General features: G+C 44.9%; 1 protein-coding gene across 1 annotated transcript in view; it reads right to left on the bottom strand.

Moving 5' to 3' along the window:
* ITPKB (inositol-trisphosphate 3-kinase B) overlaps positions 1–19,851 on the bottom strand; it is a 164,132-nt gene that overhangs the window by 39,754 nt on the left and 104,527 nt on the right. The window contains exon 4 of the mRNA XM_073628302.1: positions 18,876–19,089. Within this exon, the coding sequence (XP_073484403.1) occupies positions 18,876–19,089 (214 nt within the window). The remainder of the gene's footprint in view (positions 1–18,875; positions 19,090–19,851) is intronic.

Raw genomic sequence — 19,851 nt, 5'->3', positions numbered from 1 at the left:
ATCCCATTAAAGAAGAAGAGAAGAGAAATGGAGATCTCATAATTTGCCACGTCACGAATGTTAATTCTCCATTGCGAATGCTAGTTTACAAGACCGGCCACTTCTGCTTCTGAGCATGCGTGAGCTTTTTGCGCTACGGACTTGTGTACACACGATCGGAAATTCCGACAACAAAAATTTGCTGGTGGAAAATTTGAGAACCTGCTAGCCAACATTTGTTGGCGGAAAGTCCGACAACAAATATTCGATGGAGCATACACACGGACTTTCCGCCAACAAGCTCGCATCCAACATTTGTTGTCGGAAAATCCGGCTCGTGAAGCCTTGTGGCCTTGTGGCTTCACAGCCGGTTTCCTACTGCGCATATGTGAATCTCGCTGCTCTTTGGGAATGGGCTGGCTGCAGGGGGAAGGAGGAGGAGGGCCCAACTTCCAGCTCACTTTGCCATGGCCGTGTGAGCTGGAAGTGGGAGCGGGTACCTGTCAAAACTGGGTACTCGCTCCCCCCCCAAAAGGTGCCAAATGTGGCAGCGGGGGGGGGGGGGAGCTTCCAGTTTTGGGTGGAGTTCTGCTTTAAAAAATGGAGTGGAGCTCCACCCAAAAGGGGAAGCAGGTACCTGGTTTTGACAGATGATCCGAACAGAAGTTCCGGCACTGAGTGGCTGGAGCCGCGATGACATCACTCCTGCGCATGCGCGTGGGAGCCCTCCGTTCCAGCAACTTCCGGCACGATACGCCGGACCTTCACTGCAAATGCGCTGCTGACGTCAGCGGCTGCATGCAAGGTGAATATCTTCTAAGCCGTACAGGTTTAGGAGATATTAATTTTACCTACAGGTACCTGTAGGTAAAAATGACCAAGCGGACAATACAACCGCTTTAATAAACACAAAATTGACTGGAGCTCCTCTTTAAGCTTTAAGAAAAAAAAGGCGGGGGGGGGGGGGGGGCATGTAACCTTTCATAGTCTCATAATGCTTTAGCATTATCACTCCATTCGTCGCCAGTGCCTACCCCTTTTGACCTCTGAAAGGGCTAGTTGATTGATCCAATGCCACCAAAATCATTTTGGTCTTAACTCCACTTACTCAATGCTTGTTTGGTGCCAGCAATGAAGGCATTGAAACCACAGAGGGCCAATAAATCAGCTTTCAGGAGTTAGGTGTTTTTCCCATGACATGTTCCCTTTAATGAAAACCAGGCCTTGCTCGGCAGGTTAGGGTCCGGTCAGCTTGCCCGGTCAAAGGCAATCACGGCGCTGGGCTTGTACGGAAGGGCGGGCTGTGCTTTTTTTTTATTTATGGCCCATGTATTTTGGATAGATTTCATTTTTGTTCTACAAGGGTCTGCTGACAAAGGGAATAAAAAGTCCATTGATGCATTAAGCACACAACAATGACCTAAATATAATTATAATAATGAGAGACTTTCCAGGGAGAAACAGGAAAAGCCGGAGATGATAAGCGGCTCTGCGGGAGTGACAACCGAGGGTGATACATTGGAACAGTTCAAGGTCTCCTGGAACACCTGACACCTGGCCGCACTCAGCGGACTGCAGATGTCAGCAGATCACAATGGGCGATTTCAATCTCGCATTGTCGTCTGAGGATGTCCAATTTTAAAAAAAGGAAATAAAAATCGCTTTCCAAGCAGTTGTAATGGTTCCTGCTGTAAAAATCTCATTCTATTTGGACAGTCATATCCGTGTTCCCTGTGCTTTGTACCACCATCAGCAGTTAGATCTAAACTTTAGCTAGATGTCATATAGCTTGTCTGCTAGTCTGGATCTAATATTATCTGTAGCACCCTCACTGTTGCTAGTGTCAGTAAATTTAGATTGGCTACCCTGTAGGCAGAGGAGAAGGGGTTAATTGGGTTTAGGAGACTGGACAAATGCTGTGGCTCTGTTGCCTCCCCCTGTCTTCTGGAACTCTTTGGAAATTTCCAGAACATAGTGGGTGGAGGGAAAGAGGCTGCATTCTGAATATTTATGGAGTTTCCATCAAATCCCTGGGGAGGCGGGCCTAGAAGGTGGGGAAGTAGCCCATAAATACTCAAAAGCCTGACAAGCTGGGAGCAGAGTCCAGGGTCCAGGCATCTGAAGGAGACCCCTGTGATGGGGCTCTGCCCCCTGGGGCAGAAGAGAGAGAGGAAAGAAGATTCAGGACATCACTCAGCCTGTGTCTCAACTAGGACATAGCTGCAGGCTTTAATCCAAGCCGAAAGCAGCCTGTTCAGCAGAAAGGCCAGAGCAGCAGATTTCTGGATTCTAGAATCTAGTTTAAGAGACTGAGTGAGTACACATCAGCCATCATACCCGAAGCAACAGAGGACAGTGTAGTGCAATACTGCACATGTCTGTGACCTAGAGGCCAGCGTTAGTGCAGTGCAAGACAGCTAAGAGCACCCTAACATCTCTACTTTGGGTCTAGAGCAGCCAGGTACCTTGCAATACAGCCCTGATAAAGGGGTAGTTTTGACTCCGTGAAACACGGTGACATTTTTGATTATTGTTTGGTGATGAATAAAATGATTACTGGACTGAATTGAGCTTTGAGGCTTGTCATACTTCTGTTACATGGTTTACTACAATGCACTGTGTATCATATACAGTCACCATGTTTTTTTTTTCATAAAATACTGTTTTCAAATTTTTTTCTATCTTAGTGCCGCTGCTCTACTACAGCCTCTTTCAGCATCTGCCTGTCTGCAGACACTTCAGCGTTGGCTGCACATCATTGCTCTAAACCAGCTTTCTGATGGTGGCAATGGTGGAGCAATGTGTGTCAACATGGCCACTACTACTCTACACCAAGGGCACATATGACAGGGTGACAACACAAGAGCAAAACTGGAAATGAACAGGAAATGCCTGAACCAAGACATTCATAGCACAATCATCATCCTTTAAAGTGGTTTTAAACCCTTACAGACCACTTTTACCTACAGGTAAGCCTAGATTAAGACTTACCTGTAGGTGCAAGAAATATGGTTTACATGGTTTAGGAGTTATTTACAACCTACATGGTTTAGGAGTTATTTCCAAAAGACAGGCACCGATGTCTACGGCACATGCACCGTAGACAACGGCGCGCAGACGCACTGAGCATGCCGTCTCTAACAGCGATCATGCCGTTAGTGGCGGCACCAGCGCACATGCGCAGAAGTGACGTCATCGCGGCTCCGGCCAATCACAGCGCCGGAGCCGTGATACCCTGAAAGAAGATAGACGCTTCGTAGGAGAAGGGACAGCAGTGACATCGCAGGTTCCCTTGTCAGGTAAGTGACACATAACGGGCTACTATGCGATGCATAGTAGCCCATTATGCTTTACCTTTGCAGGGAAACAAAGAGGAACTAAACTCATCAGGGTTTACTTCCTCTTTAAGTAGAAGTCCACCCTAACACTAAAATCTCTAAATGTACAGGTATCCACAACCTAAGACTAAAGAAATTGATCTAGTTCTGTAAAAAAGAAATCGTTATACATACCTTTTCTGGAGCTACTCCGGTCCATTCCCACGCTGAGCTGTCAATGGCGCCTTCTCTGTGGAGGCAGGTGCAGAGGAGGCAGTCAACAACGGAAGCCCCATAGTAAGTCTATGGGTGACATCACTTCCCAGGCATTTACCAGCCGTTGTCGGCTGTCTCCTCTGCAGAGCTTCCGCTGCTGGAGACCAGAAGAGATGCAGAAAAGGTACAGTATGTATAGTGATTTCTTCTTTACAGGGCTAGATAGGTTAGTCTTAGATTGTGGATGCCTGTAGATTTAGAGATTTTAGTTTTAGGGTGAACTTCTACTTTTAGGCTACCTTTCCTTTCCATTGCACAGTCCCTCTTACATCAGGGTCCCCATTTGTGTCCCCCCTTCCTTTAGGGTCCCCACTGGAGTCCCCCCTTACATTAATGTCCTCATCAGAGCCCCCCTTACATCAGATTCTGCCATAGGATTCCCCCCTTCCATCAGGGTCCCCATAAGAAGCCCCCCCTACACCAGGATTCCCATCAGAGTCCCCCCTTACATTAGGATCCCCATTAGAGTGCCCATCAGTGCCCTGCCTTACATTAGGGTCCCCATTAGCATCCCCTCTTACATTAGGGTCCCCATCAGAGTGCCCATCGGTGTCCCCCATTACATCAAGGTCCCCACCAGAGTTCCACCTTACATCAGGGTCCCCACTAGATTCCACCCTTACATTAGGGTCCTCAACAGAGACCCCTTACATAAGAGTCTGTCACAGTATTCCCCTCTTCTATCAGGGTCTCCATCAAAGCCCCCCTTAAACCAGGATTCCCATCAGAGTCCCCTCTTACATTAGGATGCTCATCCAAGTGCCCATCAGTGTCCCCCCTTACAACAGGGTCCCCATTAGAGCCCCTTCTTACATTAGGGTCCCCATCAGAGCGCCCATCAATGCCCCCCCTTACATCAAGGTCCCCATCAGAGTCCTACCTTACATCAGGTTTCCCATTAGAGTCCTCATCAGAGCCTCCCTTACATCAGAGTCTGCATAGGTTTTCCCCCCCTTCCATCAGGGTCCCTATCAGAGCCCCCCTTACATTAGGAGGATCCCCATCAGTGCGCCCATCAGTGTCCCCCCTACATCAAGGTCCCCATCAGAGTCACAACTTCCATCAGGATCCCCATTAGATTCCCCCTTTACATTAGGGTCCCCATTAGAGCCCCCCTTACATCAGAGTCTTCCATAGGATTCCCCCCCTTTCATCAGGTTCCCCGTCAGAGTCCCCCTTTACATCAGAAGTAGATATCATAAGCAGCCTCTACTGACCGTAATCCTAAATTAGTGCACAATGAGGATATGTCACTGACCCCAGCTGTGGGCCGGATAAAATCAAGTAGCAGGCCAGACAAGGGCCCCCAGGAGTCCCCTACTTTAATGCATGGCATTACCGTAATTAACTAAATACTGTATATTAACATGTACCGCAATGGAACAACACAGCGTAAAGAGGGCCTAAATGAAAGCTGAAGATCTAAAAGACTAAAAATTATGATGTGTGAGCGCTGATCTATGGAGGGCTCCATTGTGAGGCACTATGAGGACACACCTCCAGGGGCTCACAAGAAGTGCCTTGCATGACCGTAGACAGATGCCAGAAGAGGACCACCAATGGAAGGGCAGTGCTGGAACTGGAACAAGAGAGTGAATTTTTTGAGAAATAAAATATAGATGGAATGCTGTAATAACATTCTATATTCAGCCTGTTATCAATACTTTAAGACATACAAGTCTTGGTCCCTGACCGGTAAACCAAGGCGGTATTTTGGCGGCTCTGTGGTTGGACACTGCGCAGAGCTGCAGATATCGCTGTCAGTGAGAACACATGTACACTAGTTTCCTTCCAGCTATGTACAGAGAACACCCACACACTGTCAAGCTTCTGACAGTTCCTTTAACCCCTTCTGCGCTGGTGTCCCTGTCCCAGCAGCCAGAGACAGACACATCTCCAGTAGGATACCGACCATTAGCCGTGACCCTGGGTGACCTGCTCATCATTACTGCACCGGCTAATTGCATTTTTAGGTTTTGAATTTGGAAGGTGATAGCTGCAGAAGCCCTGCCATGAATGTATTCGTTGTTTTTACCTTGGAAGACCAAACTACGCAGACGATGTGACAGATGAGATGAACTGATGCTGATTAAGAACTTGGTTTCTGTACATATCTGATCACAGATGCACAGATGTCTCACCGAAAAAAGGTTGACCAGTGAAACATCTGCCTGTTCATCATCATGCTGCCAGGAACTGGATATGCGCTCTGACCAGGGCCGCCGATAGGGGGGTACCACCAGGCCTTCTGTAGGGAGCCCGGGCACACAGGGGGGTCTGGACAGAAGGTGGATTGGTGCAGGGGGACGGGAGGACAATTACAGAACAATGCATTGTGTCTCTCTCTCTCCCGGCTTTCAGCTGCTGGAGGGAGAGACACAGTGCATTCATCTGTAATTGTCCTCCTGTCCCGCCGCACCGATCCCCTCCCTGGACTACCCACATCAGATTCCCCCCTGTGTGCCCAGCACCCCCTTGGCCCCCCGCAGCGCCCCCGGCTTCCCTCTCCTGCAGGCTGTTGCGGGTGCACAGGCGGATAGAGAGTGGGGGAAGGGAGGTAACTATGTCATTTACCGGCCCCTTCCTTTGCTGATTTGGACACAGTAGGGGAGATTTATTAAAACTAGAGCACAGAGAATCTGGTGCAGCTGTGCATAGTAACCAATCAGCTTCCAGGTTTTATTTTCAAAGCTTGTCCATTCATAACTGAATAATAATAATATAAAAAAAAAAATAAAACATAAACATACTCTATATTACCAAAAGTATTGGGACACCTGCCTTTACACGCACATGAACTTTAATGACATCCCATTCTTATGCCCCGTACACACGGTCGGACTTTGTTCGGACATTCCGACAACAAAATCCTAGGATTTTTTCCGACGGATGTTGGCTCAAACTTGTCTTGCATACACACGGTCACACAAAGTTGTCGGAAAATCCGATCGTTCTAAACGCGGTGACGTAAAACATGTACGTCGGGACTATAAACGGGGCAGTGGCCAATAGCTTTCATCTCTTTATTTATTCTGAGCATGCATGGCACTTTGTGTGTCGGATTTGTGTACACACGATCGGAATTTCCGACAACTGATTTTGTTGTCGGAAAATTTTATATCCTGCTCTCAAACTTTGTGTGTCGGAAATTCCGATGGAAAATGTGTGATGGAGCCCACACACGGTCGGAATTTCCGACAACAAGGTCCTATCACACATTTTCCGTCGGAAAATCCGACCGTGTGTACGGGGCATTAGTCCGTAGGGTTCAATATTGAGTTGGCCCACCCTTTGTAGCTATAACAGCTTCAACTCTACTAGGAACACTCTCTACAAGGTTTAGGAATGTTTGAATACTTCCAGAAGCGCATTTGTGAGGTCAGGCACTGATGTGGACGAGAAGGCCTGCCTTGCAGTCTCTGCTCTGATTAACCCAAAAGATGTTCTATCGGGTTGAGGTCAGGACTCTGTGCAGGCCAATCAAATTCCTCCACCCCAAACTCGCTCATCCATGTCTTTATGGACCTTGCTTTGTGCACTGGTCAAAATTTATTTGGTGAAGGGGCGATTATGGTGTGGGGTTGTTTTTCAGGAGTTGGGCTTGGCCCCTTAGTTCCAGTGAAGGGAACTCTTAAGGCGTCAGCATAAAAAGACATTTTGGTCAATTTCATGCTCCCAACTTTGTGGGAACAGTTTGGGGATGGCCCCTTCCTATTCCAACATGACTGTGCACCAGTGCACAAAGCAAGGACCATAAAGACATGGATGAGTGAGTTTGGGGTGGAGGAACTTGACTGGCCTGCACAGAGTCCTGACCTCAACCTGATAGAACACCTTTGGGATAAATTAGAGCGGAGACTGCGAGCCAGGCCTTCTCATCCACATCAGTGCCTGACCTCACAAATGCACTTCTGGATTAATGATCAAACATTCCCATAGACACATTCCTAAACCTTGTGGACAGCCTTCCCAGAAGAATTGAAGCTGTTATAGCTGCAAAGGGTGGACCAACTCAATATTGAACTCTACGGACTAAGACTGGGATGCCATTAATGTTCATGTGCGTGGTAAAGGCAGGTGTCCCAATACTTTTGGTAATATAGGGGAAAGCAAAAAATAATAACATGAAAAAAAAAATGTTACAGTTGCAACCAGATTAGGAGAAATCTGTTCCGATGACAAATAGAGGAAATTTCTTCTCACTATGGAAGGATTTCCTCTCATGTTCTGTTGTATCTCCCGGACAGGAAGCAAATAGAAGTTGTCCCAATAATAGAGAAAACAAAAACTCTCAGCAACTGTGGCCATTCTCTGAGCTCGTGGGAAAGAGGCAATACATGGGGTGAGGCACTTGGCCCCACATATTGCCGCTTCCCCAGATGCCTGAATTTGACAGCTTACACAGCAGGTCTAGCAAGCCTAACCAGATCCTAGCAGCTGCCACCTTGAGTTTTCTTGTGCTGCAGGCTGTCATTCGATGGTATAACATCGTTGCTCTGTGGATGTCATCTGTGATGGAAGCTGGTTTCTCCAGTGTAACTGATTTTATTTCAATAAATGTACTCACCTTTTAGCCTGAGATCACGCGCCCTTGTTTTCTTCTATTCTGCTTTTGCTGAAATAATCAGCTTCAATCCAGAGATTTCCCATGCAGCACATTTTTCTGGCCCTAGATGTCCTCTGATGCCCAGCATCTTTGAACCCACTTCCTCTGAGCCCAGGTCATCCCTGGACCTGCTCTAGCCTGTGACTGGACAGAGAAGAGAAATAGCAGTTATGAGCTCATTTCTCTTGCACTTTGCTTTCTCCTCCTATCAGTATGTTTCTTGTCAGCACATGAACTGATTGGCTGCTTGCACAGCTTCCTTGTTTTACTTGTCAGCCCTGCTGTACAGGGACTGCAAGAGGCTGATACCAGGTCAAAATTAGGTACTTACACTGCTTGCATTTAAAAAAAAATACATTTAGCCTAGGTTCACACTGGTGCGTAGAAAACAATGCATGTGATTTGCACAGGAAATGCACTGCATTCCCGTCCACATCATATGCAATCTCTGTGCAGTGCGATTTGAGCCATGCATTTTGTGTGGCTTGAATCGCATGGCATCCACAGCAAAATAGGGTCCTTAGTTTTGTGCTCAGCTTCTCTGATGCGATTCTGGCAATTGCACTGCGCTGTGTGATCTGTTTCAGGGAGTCATTAATCTAAGATTGACACCCGCAGCAGATCGCATGGACGCCGTGCGATCTCCAAGCAGTGTGATGCAATGTGGGGAAATGCAGAAAATCTTGTTCATTTCCCGCATCGCATCAGTGTGAACCAGGGCTGTATTCACGATTACAGAATTGCATTTATTTGTTCCTTTTAAATCTCTCTGGAGTTCAGCTTTAAGGCAAAACTTATAATCGACCAGAAATATTTTCAGATTTAAAGGGAAACTGTAAAGATAGAAATGAGTGAGCTGACAACTTATTCTTGCAGATGCAACCTCCAGAGCTGTCACATATATTTTACTGTTAATTCACTGAACTGGAACAAGCACGCATCCACTTAAAGTGGTTATAAACATCACACATGAAATATAAACAAAGCATATCCCTCTATAGTGTGTACTTGTCTCAATTAGGAGCACTAAGTGTTATCTCTGTCTGCTGCTTTGTTCCTCTGCTATCAGCATGAGTCGCTTCTTACAAGTTTTCCTGACACCAAGAGAAAAATGGTAACAGGGGAGGGATCTCCAGCAGACTGACAGCCTCAGCTCTGTCCCTGTGTGCTGTGTGGAGGGTGTGTGTCCCTTCCCTCCAATCAGCTCTCAGAACTTTCCTCACTGAGCTCTGCAGAGTGTAACTTGAGCTCTCCACCTCCTTTTTTCTGAACTCTCAGACAAGCCTGATATATTAGGCACTTTGAATGGCTGTAGAGAAGAGAGGACCACAGATAAACAGGTACAACTTATGTAGACAAATTTGTTTAATCTCTGTGTATCACCTGAGGATAGTCACTTATAGTCGCTTATCTAATAGTTTTTTGAAACCATCGATGCTCCCCGCTGAGACCACCGCCTGTGGAAGGGAATTCCACATCCTTGCCGCTCTTAAGGCCCTACACACGATCAGACCTTTTGAGAACAAACATGCAAATTTGCTGTTTCGGAGCAACATCCGACTGTGTTTACGCTCCATCGGACAAACTTTTTCTGTCTCCATCGACTTTTGCTGGCTGTGGGAACGCACAAACTTTCCGGCAGCAAAAGTCCGATGGAGCAAAGTCCGATCGTGTGTACACAAAAGCATCTGACTTTTGTACAAACTACAGTCCGCGGCCGTGAGAATGTTTCCAGTGCGAACCCATCGCGCTGATTTTCGGCGACCGGGTACTGTACAGCTCACGCTGGCTGCAATTGGAAAAACACATTTTCCTATTGCGGCCAGTGCGAGAGGGAATTCCCCTCTGGGGGCATACCAGACCCTTAGGTCTGGTATGGATTTTAAGGGGAAACCCCCTACGCTGAAAAATGGCCCTTATCTGAGCACACAGCCCAGCTGGTCAGGAAAGGGGGTGGGGACGAGTGAGCGCCCCCCCTCCTGAACTGTACCAGGTCGCATGCTCTCAACATGGGGGATGGGTGCTTTGGGGGAGGGGGGAGCCCTGCGGCCCCCCACCCCAAAGCACCTTGTCCCCATGTTGATGAGGACCAGGGCCTCTTCCCGACAACCCTGGCCGTTGGTTGTCGAGGTCTGTGGGCGGGGGGCTTATCGGAATCCGGGAGCCCCCTTTAATAAGGGGGCCCCCAGATCTCGGCCCCCCACCCTATGTGAATGAGTATGGGGTACATCGTACCCCTACCCATTCACCTAGGGAATCAACATGGGGACAAGGTGCTTTGGGGTGGGGGGCCTGCAGGGCACCCCTCTCCCCCAAAGCACCCACCCCCTATGTTGAGGGCATGCGGCCTGGTAAGGCTCAGGAGGGGGGGCGCTCGCTCGTCCCCACCCCCTTTCCTGACCGGCCGGGCTGCGTGCTCGGATAAGGGTCTGGTATGGATTCCAGGGGGACCCCCACGCCGTTTTTTCGGCGTAGGGGTTCCCTTTAAAATCCATACCAGATCTAAGAACCTGGTATGCCCCTGGAGGGGAACCCATGCCGGTTTTTTATTTAAAATTTGGCGTGGAGTTCCCCCTCAAGATTCATACCAAACACAGTGCCTGGCATTGGCGGGGATCCAAGTCGGGTCCCCGCACCAATGTGAACCCGGCTTGCAAGGTGTTAATCTCACCGATAAAAGCGGCGAGATTAACACAATATCAGACAACAATAAAGAAGTTGACTAAAGGGTGGTGGTAAAGATCTGAAAAATCATGTGATTTGGTGAAAGTTGGCTGGAAAAGTCCTGCCGTCTGTATGCAATACAAACTTATGGCCAATGCCCTTTGTACAAAAATCCAAGGGAAAGTTTGTACAAGGTCCTATCGTGTGTATGGGGCTTTACAGTAAAGAACCCTCTATGCAGGTTTAACGTTAAACCTCTTTTCTTCTCATTTTAATGAGTGGCCACGTGTCTTTTTAAACTCACTTTCGTAGAAAAGTTTTATCCCTATTGTAGGGTCACCAGTATGGTATTTGTAAATTGAAATCATATCTCCGCTCAAGCTTTTCGTCTCCAGAGAGAATAAGTTCAGTGCTCGCAACCTTTCCTCATAACTAAGATCCTCCAGACCCTTTATTAGATTTGTTGCCCTTCTCTGTACTCGCTCCATTTCCAGCACATCATTCCTGAGGACTGGAGCCCAGAACTGGACAGGTGCGGCCAGACTGGAGTCTTGTAGAGCAGGAGAATTACCGCTTTATCTCTTGAGTTAATCCCCTTTTTAGTGCATGCCAATATTCTGTTTGCATTGTTAGCAGCAGCTTGGCATTGCATGCCATTGCTGAGCATATCATCTGCTAAGACCCCCAGGTCCTTTTCAATCCTTGAGTCCCCCAGAGGTTCTCCCCCCAATGAGTAGATTGCATTCATATTTTTGCCACCCAAATGCATTATTTTAAATAATTCCACATTAAACCTCATTTGCCATATAGTTGCCCACCCCATTAATTTATTCCTATCTCCTAGCAAGGTTTCCACATCTTGCGGAAAAGTTATTGTCCTTCTTAGCTTAGTATCATCTGCAAATACAGAGATTGAACTGTGTACCCCATCCTCCAGGTTGTTTATGTACAAATTAAATAGGATTGGTCCCAGGACAGAACCCTGGGGGACCCCACTTTCCATCCCTGACCATTCCGAGTACTCCCCATTTATTACTACCCTCTGAACTCGCCCTTGTAGCCAGTTTTCAATCCATGTACTCATCCCATGGTTCATGCCAACGGACCTTATTTTGTACAATAAACATTTATGGGGAACTGTGTCAAATGCTTTTACAAAATCCAGATACACCACGTCTATGGGCCTCTCTTTATCTACATGGCAACTCATCTCCTCATAGAAGGTTAATAGATTGGTTTGGCAAGAACGATTCTTCATGAATCCATGCTGATTACTGCTAATGATACAGTTTTCATTACTAAAATCTTGTATATAATCCCTTATCATCCCCTCCAAGAGCTTGCATACTATTGATGTTAGGCTAACTGGTCTATAATTCCCAGGGATGTATTTTGGCCCTTTTCTAAATATTGGTGCTACATTGGCTTTTCTCCAATCATCTGGTACCATTTAAGTCAGTAGACTGTCAGTAAAAATTAGGAACAATGGTCTAGCAATTACTTGACTGAGATCCTTAAGGACCCTCGGGTGCAAGCCACCTGGTCCCGGTTGATTTATTAATGTTATGTTTTTCAAGTCTATTTGTAATTCTGTCTTCTGTTAGCCATGAAGGTGCTTCCTGTGATGTGTCATGAGGATAAACACTGCAGTTTTGGTTACTGAAGGCCCCGATTCCCTTGTGAAGACTGAAAATAAAAAATTCAATACCTTCGCCATCTCACCATCCTTTGTAACCAGATTCCCTTCCTCATTCCTTATGGGGGCCAATATGGTCTGTCCTCCCTCTTTTACTGTTTATATACTTAAATAATTTATTGGGGTTTTTTTTGCTCTCCTCTGCTACGTGTCTTTCGTGTTCTATCTTAGCCGCCCTAATTGCACCCTTACATTTCTTGTTGCATTTTTTGTAAAGTTTGAATGCTGATGATGATACCTTAGCCTTTTATTTTTTGAAGGCCTTCTCCTTTGCTTTTATATGTATTTTTACATTGGAGTTAAACTACCCAGGACTATTATTCGCTCATTTAAATGTATTTCCCAATGGGATGCACTGGCTAATGCCTTTATTTATTATGCTCTTAAAGCAAACCCATTTCTTCCCCGTGTTCTTTGTCCCTAAGATTTTATCCCAATTAATATCTTCTAGCAAAGTGCGTAGTTTAGGGAAGTTTGCTCTTTTGAAATTCAGTGTCTTTCTATCCCCCTTATGTTTCCTATTTTTGTGATTTATACTGAAGCCAATTGACCTGTGATCAATGTTTCCTAAATTGCCCCTTATTTCCACATCCGTGATTACGTCTGTATTGTTGGTAATCAGTAGGCCTAGTAACGCTATATTTCTAGTTGGTGCGTCTACCATACATGATATGCACATGCTTGTCCTGGGTCCTTGAGTGAGAAAGTAATGAAGGAAAGATAAGGATGATAGCATGTGTCAGCAAAAAAGTTGACCATACCACTCCTGATACTTCCTTAAAGATTTTTTCATTTTATTAAATCACACACTTGAGTTCTGCAGCTGAAGCTAATCGTCTTTTATTTGTGTAAAGCTAAATAAAATCTAGCTGACATGTTGTTCAATTATCCACACTGATAAATAATGGCATGTGTACAAAGAAGGAGGTGTAAGTTGTACATTTGCATGATTTGCTTACTTCCACTTCAGCGGTTTTGGATAAAGACGATTAAGAACTCTGAATGAGGTTAAAATTAGACAAGGCCCAGCACTTTCCATCACATTACCTGAACCGCCCTGAGCTTCACCAAACACGATTGTCCTGCTTTTTCCAGTAATTATCATCTATCTGGACTAAAGTGGATCTCTATTCACAGATCTGCATAAATCAATTTCTGATGGGTCACAATACACAGCAACAGTATCATTCATTGCTCCAACTTGCAACGTTTATCATTAAAAACCCATCTTAAGGGTCAGTTCACACTACATGCAGTCCAGTGCATTTATTCTGCATCAAAAACGCATGGATAGTAGGTTATATGGTTTCTAATGGCATAGTTCACACCAGTGCAGTGCGTTCCAGTTCCAGAAAAAAAGTACAACGTGCTGCATTTTTCCTGCACTGGACTGTACTGGAAGGCACATAAACGCACCAAAAGTGCACTGGAACGCACCAGAACGCACCTAAATGCACCAAAAATGCACTGGAACACACATGTCTTTATTTAAGGTTAAGAAAAAAGAGGAGGGAAAAAATACACCGGACTGCATCAAAAACGCACTGGAACGCATCAAAAACGTTTCAAAAACTTGCATGCAGAAAAGCATCTGGAACACATCTGGACTGTGTTTCTATGGTGTGAACTGGCCCTTAAAGCTGAACTAAACTCTTTAATTGAATGTTTTTCTAAAACAATTACATTCAAGTCACGCTGTGAATGAACTGTCACAGTTACTTGTACTCCCAACAGAACTGTCAAGCCATGAAATGTCTGGTGTCATAACTGATTACATGTGCAGCACCGTGACAACTGCAGATCAAACGGAGGCTAAGATTGCAGCTCCCTTGGCTATAAAAAAATAGAAGGGGTTTGTACCGCTTTAGTTCACATTGCAGCACGCAGCGGCACACAGCTGGGGTCCGGTGCGTCTCCATTCACCGTTTCAGATCCGATTTCAGCCCGAATTTTGGGCTCAATTTGGACCTGAAACGGACCAAAAGACACACTGGAGCAATTGGCACCGGAGCCGCTGCGGAGATATGTGAACTGGCTCCATAGAGAGCCGGTAACAATATCCTGCTATGGGAATTGGATGTGGGGAAAATCCAAATCCAATTTGCACTAGTGTGAACCCAGCCTTAAAGTGTTACTAAACCCAGTAATATGAAAATAGTTACCCCCCCCCACACACACACACACACACACAGTGTCCACAGCTTATAAATCTTCTTTTTAAATTAAAATACTGCCACTATATACCTTTTTTGGATGATCTGTATACCACAGTTATATCATAAACTGCACAGTTTCTCCTGTAGGAGGAGGAGGAGCTTTCCACTAAAGCCTGTATACACGCCCACATGTGTGATGTCAATATCATGTGACCTGGATAGCTCTGAGAACAAGTAAATGTTCTCTCCAGCATAAAAGACACAACTGAGCATTTGCTTGTTAGCTGGCCTTCCCCAGACAGACAGTGCAGGGAGGGGAGGATCTGTACATACAGCATAAAACTGCCTTTTTACACACATAGAGGATTAACTCCTTAAGTTCCACAGTGAGTATAACAAGCATGCTATGCTGTATATACAGACTGATTTTACTGTTGTGGGTTTAGTAACACTTTAAGCTTCAGTTCTAGCCTTTGCCTAGACTGAGATGAAGTCATCAATCTGCTATAGGCAGGAGGAAGCATTTCCTCAGTCTCCTCTCCTCTAGCGATCAAACAGCAACATTGTAATTTTGTAGCAAGTCCCATAAGGACAGGCTGCAGCAGGGGCTGATCTGTGTCAGACATTTGAGAACACAGCCAAGAACTACACAAGCATCAAGATCTACATCACAGTTTGTCCAGAAAACAGTAAGTGACCCTGGAATATGCCTGAACAAAGATGGCTCCATCCTTCTGGAGAGGAAAGCAGATGAACGCATAGTCGGGGTAGTACTGTGATCTCCGTGAGAGGTAAAAAATACCTGCAATTATTGAAAAATACAACTGTGCTAGGTTTGCTTCAATAAATTTAAAGGTAAAATGATCTCAACAATTATTCCGCAGCATTACGGATCAGGCACAGCATGTACATCCACATGCCGACCGTATAATGCCGTTATACGGCAGCAAAGTGGTTCTCCTATGCCGGATCACATACCTAGAATGTGATCCAGTACTTCTGGTTATGGAGCGCAGCACAAGCTGATCAGCGGATGCAAGGCCAATGGATGGTAGCCAGCACCCGCTGATCGGTGAGGTGGAAGACAGAACAGAGCTTTGCCTATGTAAACAATGCAGAGCTCTGTTCTGTCAGTGGGGAAGTGGCAGTTTTGTTCCCCTACAAAGCAGAGAATAAAAACCATCACATCCCTTAATAAAAGCGCCTCACAGTAAACACATAAACACTGGTTAGGCACACATTTAACCATTTGATCGCCATAGATGTTAGCCCCTTCCTAGCCAGTGTCATTAGTACAGTGACACTGCATATTGTCAGCACGGATCACTGTATTAGTGTCACTGGTTCCCACAAAGTGTCAGTTAGTGTCAGATTGTTCACCGTAATATTGCAGTCCCGCTATTAGTCGCTGATTGCCACCATTACTAGTACACAAAAAAAAAAGTTCCAGTACATAAACCATAGACACTTTGTAGACACTATAACATTCGCATAAACCAATCAATATACGCTTATTGGGATTTTTTTTACTAAAAATATGAAGCAGAATACATATTGGCCTAAATTTAAAAAGAAATTTGATTTTTAAATTTTTTTATTAGATATGTTTTATAGCAGAAAGTAAAAAATATTGTTTGTTTTTCTAAATTTTCGGTCTTATTTTGTTTATAGTGCAAAAAATAAAAGACACAGAACTGATCAAATACCCCCAAAAGAAAGCTCTATTTGCAAATGATATAAATTTAGTTTGTGCACAGCATGACCACGCAATTGTCAGTTAAAGTGCTGCAGCTCCAAAAAGCAACAAATGGCCTGGTCGTGAAGGGGGGTAAATCTTCCGGAGGGCAAGTGGATATATATACATACTGGAGTATATCTAACACTGTACAATGCCTTGAAAAAGTATTCATACCCCTTGAAATTTTCCACATTTTGTCATGTTACAACCAAAAACATAAATGTATTTTATTGGGATTTTATGTGATAGACCAACACAAAGTGGCACATTATTGTGAAGTGGAAGGAAAATGATAAATGGTTTTCAAATTTTTTTACAAATAAATAAGTGAAAAGTGTGACGTGCATTTGTATTCAGCATCTGGCCCGAATCCAGCGGACAATCCGACCGTGTGTGGGCTCCATCGGACCTGCAGTGGACTTTTTTGGTCAAAAATCTGACGGACTTTAGATTTGAAACAAAACGGCGGACTCGAGTTTGGTCGAAAAGTCCGCTCGTCTGTATGCTAGTCCGACAGACAAAAACCGACGCTAGGGCAGCTATTGGCTACTGGCTATGAACTTCCTTATTTTAGTCCGGTGTACGTCATCACGTACGAATCCGTGGGACTTTGGTGTGATCGTGTGTAGGCAAGTCCGTTAGTTGGGAAAGTCCACCGAAAGTCCGTCGGACAGACTGTCGGACCAGTCAAAAAGTCTGCCCCTGTGTACGCTGCATAATAGGTTTTCTTCTAAGATTGCCCTGTATTTGGCTCCATCCATCTTCTCATCAACTCTGACCAGCTTCCCTGTCCTTGCTGAAGAAAAGCATCCCCACAACATAATGCTGCCACCACCATGTTTCACGGTGGGGATGGTGTGTTCAGGGTGATGTGCAGTGTTCGTTTTCCGCCACACATATTGTTTTGCTTCGAGGCCGAAAAAGTAAAATTTTGGTCTCATCTGATCAGAGCACCTTCCTCCACATGTTTGCTGTGACTTCTCACCAACTGCAAACGGGACAGTTGTCCTGTGGACAGATTCTCCCACCTGAGCTGTGGATCTCTGCAGCTCCTCCAGAGTTACCATGGGCCTCTTGGCTGCTTCTCTGATTAATGCTTTCCTTGCCCGGCCTGTCAGTTAGATGGACGGCCATGTCTTGGTAGGTTTGCAGTTGTGCCATACACTTTCTATTTTCGGATGATGGATTGAACAGTGCTCCGTGAGATGTTCAAAGCTTGGGATATTTTTTTTATAACCCGACCCTGCTTTAAACTTCTCCACAACTTTATCCCTGACCTGCCTGGTGTGTTCCTTGGATTTCATGATGCTGTTTGTTCACTAAGGTTCTCTAACAAACCTCTGAGGGCTTCACAGAACAGCTGTATTTTTACTGAGCTTAAATTACACACAGGTGGACTCTATTTACTAATTAGGTGACTAGATTTTAGTTAGGGGTATCAGAGTAAAGGGGGCTGAATACAAATGCACGACACACTTTTCACATATTTGTTTGTAAACATTTTTGAAAACCATTTATCAACTTTCTTCCACTTCACAATTATGTGCCACTTTCTGTTGGTCTATGACATAAAATCCCAATAAAATATATTTACGTTTTTGGGTGTAACCCAAAAATGTGGCAAAATGTGGAAAATTTCAAAGGGTATGAATACTTTTTCAAGCCACTGTATCTATCCAAATGTAAAAAAAAAATAGCTGGAGTTCTACTTTATGCAAACCTCCACCTGACAAATATGAGCAAGCAGTTGGAAATTTAAAGCTGTCAATTTAGAATCTGTAAAGGATATAGGGTTGAATTTACTAAATACAAATAGACTGTGCACTTTGCAAGTGCAGTTGTTCCAAAGGTTAGTAAATGAGATGGAGCTTAACTTTGCAAAGAATACCCAATCACATGCAAGGGAAAAATTTTACTTCCCCGTGATTGGATGATGGAAGTCAGCAGAGCTTCTGCTCATTTACTAAGCTCTTGGGCGACTGTTCTTCCAAAGTGCACAGTCTATTTGTCTTTAGTCAAATCGCATGACAAGTGCACCCTATAGCCGGCAATCGCACTGTTCAAATCAGTGTGATGCCAACTTTGCGGTGCTGCACCGATTTGAAAAAGTAGTACATGCACTACTTTTGAGGATTTCGGGTGCAACTAGAAAAAACGTCTGTGCATTAAGCCGCACAGATGTCTTCAAAGTCGCACTGACATGCGCTTAGAAATTGTGCAATTTCAGGTGAAGTCGCACAATTTCAAAACCGCAGTCAATGTGAACAGGGGCGAAGTCTCCTGGTAGGACAAGTTCTCTTTACTGGTATAGGATCTAAAATTCTGGCCCTACCAATGGGCCATAATAGAGCAGAGACCCCATAGAACGTCCTCTTTGATCCCATTCCCTCTATGACATGCATTTCATATAAAATTAAACCAAGTAATAAAAATCAGTGCTCACCGGACCCCCATCTTGCAGTCCATGACACAGGGACTGTCAAACTCGGACAGCAGGTCCTCCATCTGGTTGTATCTCTCACCGTCTTTCAGCACATCACCGTGATACATGGGGACGTACGGCTTTAGCACATCATTCATAAGCTGGCTGAGACATCGCTGTTCGCAGTCACAATGCTTCTTTAGGATCTTACCATTGGCTGCGGCCTTAAAACTACCTGCAAAGACAAGAATTGCCGGAATACCTTTTGAACTTGAATTTGGAAATTTGCTTTTGTTATTTGTGTCTATTATACTGGATATTCACATTGAGGCCTGGTTCACACCTATGCATTTTTTTATGCGTTGTGCAGAAACGCACTGCAGTCCATTTAACATGGCTTCCTATGGTGCACGTTCACATCTATGCGTTTTTCAGCTGCTGCATTTTTGGAAAGGGTCAGGGACTTTTTTAAACACAACACGGTGCGTTTTTGGTTCAATAGACTTCAATGGACATTCTACAGGAATGCATGTAGTGCATTTTTTATACGTTTTGGATGCGTTTTCTTAATCTGCCTAACGACAAAAACATTTCTCCTTTAAAAAAAAAAAGCATAAAAAAAAACGTGAAAAGCGCGCCAAAAACCCATGTTCAAAAGTGCAAAATGCACCTCAAAAAGCACTGCAGAAACGGATGAAAAGCAAACTGCATAGGTGTGAACCAGGCCTGAAGGTGGCCGTGTGGCCCAGATGGGGATGGAGGGTCTGATGATATTTATGGAAAATGGCTCAGTCCCAGCCAGTTTCCATAAAGCTGATATATTTTCGTTAACTTCAAAGCCTTCTCAAACTCTGCCTTCTGCTGTATGGTGCTAATATATAAAGTTTTTTGTTCCATAAGGAATAAAGCTGTCAGCAAAAAAGGTGTGCAAATCAATAAAGTCAAAGGAAAGCCAGAACTCTCTATGTACACAAGTATTCCACGTCTGTCTGAAAGT

This window comes from Aquarana catesbeiana, linkage group LG04, assembly GCF_042186555.1.
Source record: "Aquarana catesbeiana isolate 2022-GZ linkage group LG04, ASM4218655v1, whole genome shotgun sequence".
NCBI classification, from domain to species: Eukaryota; Metazoa; Chordata; class Amphibia; order Anura; family Ranidae; genus Aquarana; species Aquarana catesbeiana.
Note: the sequence above shows the minus strand (reverse complement) of the source record. Positions and strands in the feature narration are given on the sequence as shown.